The sequence below is a fragment of the Gavialis gangeticus genome, unplaced genomic scaffold (genome assembly GCF_001723915.1).
Source record: "Gavialis gangeticus isolate Ggan-Ray unplaced genomic scaffold, GavGan_comp1, whole genome shotgun sequence".
Lineage (NCBI taxonomy): Eukaryota > Metazoa > Chordata > Crocodylia > Gavialidae > Gavialis > Gavialis gangeticus.
In genome coordinates this window covers 88,441,778-88,450,556 of record NW_017729033.1, presented here as the reverse complement: position 1 = coordinate 88,450,556, position 8,779 = coordinate 88,441,778, and the positions used below count along the sequence as shown (strand labels likewise).

Here is an 8,779-nt window from a genome sequence, read left to right as displayed (position 1 = left end):
ACCCCTACTGTAACAGTTTGAGTTTCAGAAAAGTGCTGCTTTTACCCTTCTCTCTTTTGCATGGTGAATGCAAAAGGCGAAAGAACATGCTCTAAGTACATCTTTGCAGGGCACGGCTCTCTCTAGTAAGTGCTTTTCCTGATTCCTTTTGGTAGTAGTGAAATAGCACATAATGGCTGAAGGAATGAGAACTTCCATCCAGTACTGAGAAATATACTTTTTTATTAAGTAGTTTTTATGATTTAGGCACTGTCAAAATTCAGACTTTACTAACATGGAACAAAGTCTGGAACCAGGGTTAATTATACAACTGGATTTAGCATTTACCGTTATTTTGAGATCAGTTAACATTTAAGAGACTATGATTATGAAGCAGGTGGTTTTCCCATCCCAACCGGAATCTGTGTCTTTCTGATCCCAGTTCTCTTCAAGAACCTTAGGTTTAACTAGTAGACTATGGCAGGTAGGACAGGCAGGATCCATCTTCTGACTCCTCAAAACTTCAGAACCGTTCGAATGCTTTCAGAGAGAAAAAAGGGTGGGGGAGGGGAGAAAGGAATCCATAACAAGAATAAGATCAGTTACCCTACTATCCCTGAAACACTAACCTTAGGCTGGCTTTCTTGTCCTATTTTTTTAAAGCAAATGTTTCTTAAATCCTTCTAAGAAATAGGCTAGTTATATTGGTTCCTGTTATTGGATCTCTGCATTATGCTTTTTAAAGAACTTCTGCCGAGTAGATAATTAGATACTGTATTTGCTCAATTCCAAAATGAGATTTTCTTTCCCCATTCATCCTGGGGAAAACAAAGCCTTAACTTAGAACTGAGTATCAGACCACTGCTGTTGGGAGCTGTGAGGAGTGGCTGTGCACAGAGCCCGGTGGGGCAGGGACAGAATCAACAGCATGCAGATGCCTGCTCCCTGCTTAGCTCCTATCCCCTTGTCTCCTTCACTGGCAGGAAAAGAGGCATCTGTATATTGGTGCAGTCTCCCGCCCACCAGGCTTTCTATATAGTGGCTCTACACAGCCCTCAACTGTGGCAGACGCAGGGGAGCTTGAAAGCTATTCCTGTTCTTCACTGCAGGATGCACCTGTGCCAGGAGCCCAGCTCTGAAGTGCATGGTTTTCTCCTTCCCTGCCCTTCTCTTTTCCCCTTCTCCTGTCCCCCCTGCTGACCAGAAGCAGGCTGAGCACGGGAGAGAGAAGTAAGGCAGGGAAGAAGGAACCTGCCCTTGCACAGCCAGGCTCCCAGCTGCATGGGGCAGCTCTGGGGCTCCGCCTGTGTTGAAGGGGCATCACCAGGGCAGCAAGGGGTGAGGGGCAGCATGCCTGCTCCTTGGCCTCTGCTTTCCCTACCCCTGCTCCCCCCCCTCCATCTACTCCATTGCTTCTGCTTGCCCTGCTGCTGCAGTAAGGAGTGGGGGACAGGACAGAACAAGTTTAAGATGACTTCACTGCCCCCCACCCCCCAACAGATTCTAGATGTGGAAAATGATACATGTGTCACAAATTTCCATATCTGGAATCTAAGTGCTGGGGGGGTTGTCTTAAATTCACAGCTGTCTTACATTTGGGTAAATATGGTATGTTCTTAAAAGGAAACCTATAAAATCTAAATCCCCATTAATGTTATGTATGTTACCTTTTCCCTGTGTGCATCAGTTCAAAAGCCTCATTAATTTTGTCAAAAGGCAGATTGTGAGTTATGAATTCATCGACTTTGATCTTTTTTGCCATATATTCAGCTACCAGATTTGGTACGCTCTCCACACTCTTCCAACCTGGGGAGAAAAAAATTGTCATACATGGACATGGAAAAGCATATTATCCTTACATTAGCTTGTCAGCTTTCTTATTATATATTAAGGAACTTCTGAATCAATCCCATCCAGCTATAGTTTAGCACTGCATTAGAAAAAGCTTGAGTACAAAATAATAAAAATAATACAAGGTCCCTGAGGGCCAAAGAGATTCATGCATTGCTTTGTCTCTGGAGAGAGCAATGTGTAGCTGAGATCCGAAACTGAGCATTAGGCTCTCCTAGTCCTTGTTTGTATATTTGTACTCTAGGCCAGTACTCTAGGATGTTTTGCAGAGCTTTGGAGAAAGCTGATGTAACATCAAGTAAAGACTTCAGTAGGCTCTAATTCCTGAGTTCATCACCCTCTTGGTAGACAGCACGGGTTGTGGGAAAGTCACTCAATACTTTTAATCCAATAGGCAAGAAGTCAATTACAGATTTGTTTTCTGTTGTGTTAGCAACTTCTAGCACACTACAACAGGGCCTTTGATACCATACCATGTTCATCCTCACAGTGCAGCCCTGCAATTCTACTTGCTCAGTGAATGAACAGGACAGAAGTACACAAACATGTTTACCTTAGTCCTGGTTTCCCAGGTGAGCAGGTTGTTTTGTTATAGTTCAAAACTGCAACTCATAATTAGGCAATTCTGTTATAATACAAAATGGCATTATAATGAACTGTACAGGAGAACTACTGCCATCAAGACAACTCTTCATTTTGAATTCATGATGTGCACTAGGAGTGTTTGCTTTGAAACCAGTATAATGGTCACTAAAAAAGCGTTTAGAAAAGCTTCTTGCACTGTCTTGCTTTGTATTTGTATTTTTTGCTCTTTTAATCCAGAAGATATTATCTATACAAGTATGTCAAATCCTTACCTCCAAAGGCAGTCCCTTTCCAAGTTCGCCCAGTCACTAGCTGGAATGGTCGGGTAGAGATCTCTTGACCTGCAGCAGCTACTCCAACTATCACGCTGACTCCCCAGCCTTTATGACATGCTTCCAAGGCAGCCCTCTGCACAGAGATACAACAAAACCCAAATACCAGTAAGAAAGGTCGATTGCTGAGATTGATGCTCTCCACTATTCTAGAGTGAAAACAGAAAAAAAAAGATGGAATGCCACATTTTTTACAAAATCAGAATCCTCATATGATTTCATCAAAAATCTTCCATGACAAACTCTGTTAAATTATAATATTCCTGAGTTCCTATAGATGTGTGGGGAGCCTGCTCTAACATACTGGAAATCCAGTGTGTCAGAGCAGACTCGATTAATCAAGTCTGCTGGAGCACAGAAACTGACTTAGTCCAGCAGCCTTCCACGTCATGTGCATCAGCATCCCCTTGCATCCCTGTGCTGAAAATATGGTGGCAGGGCACTTTGAAATAAAACATGTGCAATGAGCTTTGCTTCAAAGCACCCTGCTGCCATTTTTTCAGCATGGGGACGCTGATAGACATGTGATGTGTGGGTGCTTTTAATCAGTGTTGCTTGCTAATTAACGTACCCAGTACCTTGGGCAAATGGTGCCTCCAGAGTCCAGGGGGTCCCCCAGCAGCCAATTGCTGACTGGGGGGGAAGAGGGGTTCCCCAGTGGCCAATCACAGTGCTGGCAGCAAAACAAAGTGCTGGCACTTCACTTGGCACCCCTACTCCCCAGCCAGCGAGGGCCAATCTCAGGGAGGGCATGTGCCCCCCCACGTGTTGTCTATGCCCAGCACAGTGTCCCAGAGCACATGTAAAAGTGCCCCATGTGTCCAAATAAGCCACAGTATTTTCATTTTATGGTTAGGATTTATACTAAATACCTTCAGCCTAAGAATTATCCTACTGTTTCTCAGTTGCAAATGAGGACAGAATGTTTCCATGTAAAGAGAAAGGGACTTATTTCTCATTAAAGTAATGAATTGCCCTAAGTTGCAATGAACCGTCCCCTCCCCACTAAGTAATGTATTGCACACACTTACCATGACACCAACATTACCAATGCATTCAAAAGAATAGTCCACACCACCATCCGTCATCTCAACTAGCACCTCCTGAATGGGCTTACTGAAGTCCTTAGGATTGATACACTCAGTGGCTCCAAACTCTTTGGCCTTTGCAAATTTATCTTTGTTGAGATCAACACCAATGATCCGGGAGGCTCCTGCCACTTTACAGCCCATAATCACGGCCAGGCCAACTCCTCCTAAACCAAATACAGCACAGGTAGAACCAGGTTCCACCTGCCAGATGAGAGAGAACAGTTGAAGGACATATAGCAGTAGACTAAACAAACGTACATCCTTTCACTTGCATAGGAATATAAACATTAGGCAATTTTTAATTAAAAACAAGTACAAACCCCATGTTGCAAATAACTATAGATAAAAAAAGTCAAAGGCAAAGATGTAGTTCTCTTTGTCAAAGATTTCTTTTTGAAATGCTATGAAAAAGCTATGGTTCCCTTTCTGTCCCAAAAGGTGGAAAATAGTTTGGGGCTCTCACCAGACCTGTGGAGTTTCCCCAACAAAAGAAGGATAACTTGACAGACAAGGAAATAGCACGTAGGCAAGCAGAAACAGGGACTTTTTGATGTGGGTCACAAAGTAGCTTTGATAGACCAAGAACACATACTATCCCAGAGGCGGGCAATTATTTTGGGCAGAGGGTCGCCTACTGAGTTTTACCAAGCCATTGAGGGCCGCATGACAGGCAGCCCAGGGCAGATTAATATTAATTTTCTAACTTTTTTAGGGGCCCCGCAGGCCGGATAGAATGGCCTGGCGGGCCACATCTTACCCACCCCTGTACTATCCTATCCTTACCTTAAAGCAGTGGTTCCCAGCCTTTTTAAACTCAAGGCACCCCTTTGAAAAAATACTAGCTTTTAGCACTCACTCATTTCTTGACTACAAAAAAACCCAACCAATAGAGCAATTCCTTTGCTGCAAAGAACTCAGAAAGATGTAACAGGGCAGAATTTTTTTGACACTGTGGATTCCTATTTTAAATCTCTGTTCATATTGTGAATCACAGGACTGTGTTTGCACAACTAACAGTGCTAATATTGCACTTCACCCTTAAAAGGATCTCAGGGCATCCTGGTTGAGAATCACTGCCTTAAGGTTTCCCCCCTGCCCTGCAAACACCTGTCATAATACCCATTCACAAACAAGTTTCTTAACAGCATGGAGTGGCTGCTATCCATATCCACTTCTCCATGGCAGGAAGCCCCTTTTCCAACCCCATACTTGCACACATGTATTCACCACTGATCCTCTATTCTCTGTCTCATCTTAATCTTCCACCTGAGGAGTTGAGATGAGAAATTCTGTGACTGTGATCAGAAGGGAAGTATGCCAGTGGGAGTCTGTCTTCCAGGCCCCTCAAGGCAGATCTAGCTACCAAATTCCTTCTTCTGTCCTGGCCTTCATTGAAAAGAGCATCAGTTTTCCCGTCACCAATACCACAGACCAGTAGAAGAAAGAGACAGACCGCAGTTCTTTCTTCCCTGGAGGAAGGTATCAAGTCTTCTTTTCTCCATAAAGGCCAAGCAGGCCTTTGAACTGTGTGAAGGGGAGATGGAAAAAGGACTGAACCCAGCAGATGAACTCCCACAACGGCTAAGCGCAACTAATTAGAACTTGTATCTGTTTATACCTCACTTTGGTCAAGATAGGTAAAAGCACAGGTCAGGTCTCTTTCTACTACATCCAGCACCCAGCTAACCTTTGGCAATGGAGATGCAGGAAAACTTGTGGTGGAAACACATCCTATCACCTAGTGCAGTGGTTCCCAATCTGTGGTACGTGTATCACCAGTGGTACGCAAACAACCTGTCAGTGGTACGTGCCCCCCCAGTCCTTCTGCCCACAAGGGTGGGAGCAAGGTGACCCATGTATACACCCCTCCCAAACATACCCTTTTGCACCTCACTCTCATCCTCATAGGTGGAAGGTCCCAGCCCAGCCAGCACACAGCTTCTGATGCTGCAGCCCCTGGGGACCTGCTCCACTTCCCCAGTCTCCTGCTGGCTCCAGGCAGCATGTTGGGAAGTGGCAGGAGCAGGGGCAGGGCTGCAGGTGACTGGGAGCATGGAGCTGGCGGAAATGTGGAGGCCGTACCCAGGGGGCAGCAGCAGTGTGGAGCTTGGCTGGGCAGCGTGTGAGAGGGAGAGTGGGGAGTGTGAAGACCTCCCCGCCTACATCCCTCCCCCCGCCCCATGGTGCACAGCTCAGGCAGGCAATGGTAGTGGTAGCAGCAGGTGGGAGCACTTGGTGTTCATGCCCAGTGCAGGCACCTGGCAGGTCATGGCTCGGGCCAGTGCTGCACATCGCACTGAAGTGCACAGCCTCTGTCAGGCTGTCTGTATCACCAGTGCTCCCCATATGTGCATGCACATGCAGCTCTCACACTTGCCAGGCACAGGAGGGAAGCCCCACGTGCTGGACCTGGCTGCGTTACCGGCTGACCGGCCACAGCTACACAACACAGGAGGGAAGCCCCAGATGCCTTCCCCTGGGGGGTAGGGAAGGCAGCCAGCTCCAGCATGCAGGGCTTCCCTCCCATGCCCAGCGAGTGCAGGGTGCACTGGTGATACAGATGGTCCAGCAGATGATACACCTCTTGCTGCGATGTGCAGCGCTGGCCAGAGCTGCACTCCACAGGGTGCCTGCTGCTGCACCATGTGGGGAGTACCAGGGGTCCCCCCAACAAACCCCCCACATACATGCAATCTCCCAACATACCCTATGCTTCCCACCACACACATTCCCTCACAACCCTCCCCAACACAGGCACCACCCCCCACAACACACGCATGCGCACCTCCCCCCCCACCTTAAGTACTGGTGGTAGTTTAGGTTGTATTATTTTAAAATCAGTGGTGCACAATCTGTCAGTTTGGAAACTGCTGACCTAGCGGTTATGTTTCTTGTCTTGCTTTCTCCAACCCCAATCCTAACAAATTCTTACGCTAGTGGTTTGCCTCCAGTTTAATATCATTAAGCCACATCATTACTGGGAAGAGCCAAAGATAACCAGAGCCTGTACCTTGGCAGTGTTAATGGCAGCTCCATAGCCTGTTGAAATGCCACAGCCTAACAGGCAAACTTTATCCAGAGGAGCTGCAGCATCTACTTTAGTAACTGAGATATCAGCCACAACAGTATACTGGGAGAAGGTGCTAGTTCCCATGAAATGATAGATTGGTTTTCCTTTGCAGGTGAATCTGCTGGTCCCATCAGGCATCAGTCCTTTTCCTTGGGTAACTCTAAAATGAAACATCACAACAAGATCTAGTACATGGGTAGGCAACGTTTTTTGGCTGGAGTGCAGAAAAAACCACAATGTCTACCTTGGAAGGTGCCAGAGTGCTGACATGCCGGAGCCCGGAGCAGCTGTTTGCAGCCTCCCAGCTGCAGCAAGCCCACAGAGCCCGGTCTGCTTGCAGCAGGGCTTGCAGCCTCCCACTTGCTGGCTGGGAGTAGCCTGGTCTCCGTGGCTGGCAAAAGCTGATGAAAGCCCAGGCTGGCAGTGGTGTGCCAAGCGAAATGGCCTTGCGTGCCATGCTCAGCATGTGTTCCAGGGGTTGCTGACCCATGATCTATTATAAAGTTACTGAAATTTATAGCAGAGTCTAAACCAGAGGTGGGCCGCATCTGGCAAGCCAGGCAATTCTAGCCAGCCTATGGGGCCCCTCCACAAGCCCTCTGCATGCCAGCATGTCCCTGCAGGAGTTGCAGCTCTGGTTGCTAAGCCCTGCCTCTTTAAGGGCCCAAGGGCATGGAGCCAGGTAGTACTGCTTGATTATCAGATGCAGCACAGATGAAGGTTGGGGAACGGAACTCAGGCCCAGCAGCAGAGTGAAGTTCAAGCCATCTGAGTCAATAAACCATTTTGTAAAGGAGTAAGAACAGAGATTTGGGTGTGACGTTGGTCCTTGCTGGGCTGGAACCATGGACCAATAGTTCACATACCTGCATACACACCATGCAGTAAATTTCAATTAGGTCAGAAAAGAAGTCAAGTTGGCTGAATTCCAAAAGGAGGGAAAAGTAATTATTCACAACAGAATCCAACACATGCCCTCTTACAACTGCAGGATTTTGCTGTGTGTTAAATCATGTTGCACTTGATGTCTGAACCATCTGATACAACTCCAGGCCACTTGGCTTTTGTACAGAAGTGAGTGTACACCGATGAATTACAAAACAAATGTTTTGTGTGTCATAAGAAAAAGGAGTTTACCAACCTTATCTTCTGGCAGAGATTGGTTTTAGGGTTTAAACAGAACTTGCATTCTCCACATTGTGGGACATAGAGAGGGATGACTGTGTCACCTAGGCAAAAGAATAGATATTTTATAGGCTAGCTAGTTAAAGGAAGGCCAGTAAGTTAGAAAAAAAAATCACATGGTTAAAATCTTATAGTATTTGATCATTCATGGATTAAAGATAATCAAAACTCCCTTCTCATCAATGCAGAGGCAGAAAAGGATCTTGAAGTCATTGATGCCAAAATGAACACGGGCTGATGGTGTGGGTATGCAGTCAGGAAGGCCAACTGTACCTTGTCATGCATCCACATATGCATCTCAAGCAGGTCCAAGGAGGTGATGCTCCCCCTCTATGCAGCACTGGTCAGGCCGCAGCTGGAGTACTGCATCCAGTTCTGGGTGCCGCACTTCAAGAGGGATGTGGACAGCATGGAGAGGGTCCAGAGGAGGGCCACTCGCATGATCAGGGGGCAGCAGGGCAAGCCCTACGAGGAGAGGCTAAGGGACCTGAACCTGTTCAGCCTCCACAAGAGAAGGCTGAGGGGGGATCTAGTGGCCTGTTACAAACTAGTCAGAGGGGACCAGCAGGCATTGGGGGAGTCCCTGTTCCCCCAAGCACTACCAGGAGTGACTAGAAATAACGGTCACAAGCTGGCAGAGGGTAGATTCAGACTAGACATCAGGAGGCGCTACTTCACTGTCAGGG

General features: G+C 47.0%; 1 protein-coding gene across 1 annotated transcript in view; it reads right to left on the bottom strand.

Moving 5' to 3' along the window:
* Positions 1 to 202: 202 nt before the first annotated feature.
* LOC109304023 (alcohol dehydrogenase class-3) overlaps positions 203 to 8,779 on the bottom strand; it is a 16,434-nt gene continuing 7,857 nt past the window's right edge. The window contains exons 4-9 of the mRNA XM_019526489.1: positions 8,050 to 8,137; positions 6,849 to 7,068; positions 3,779 to 4,039; positions 2,688 to 2,823; positions 1,647 to 1,785; positions 203 to 519 (exon numbers count right to left, since the gene is read on the bottom strand). Coding sequence (XP_019382034.1) covers positions 495 to 519; positions 1,647 to 1,785; positions 2,688 to 2,823; positions 3,779 to 4,039; positions 6,849 to 7,068; positions 8,050 to 8,137 — 869 coding nt within the window. The 3' untranslated portion in view covers positions 203 to 494. The remainder of the gene's footprint in view (positions 520 to 1,646; positions 1,786 to 2,687; positions 2,824 to 3,778; positions 4,040 to 6,848; positions 7,069 to 8,049; positions 8,138 to 8,779) is intronic.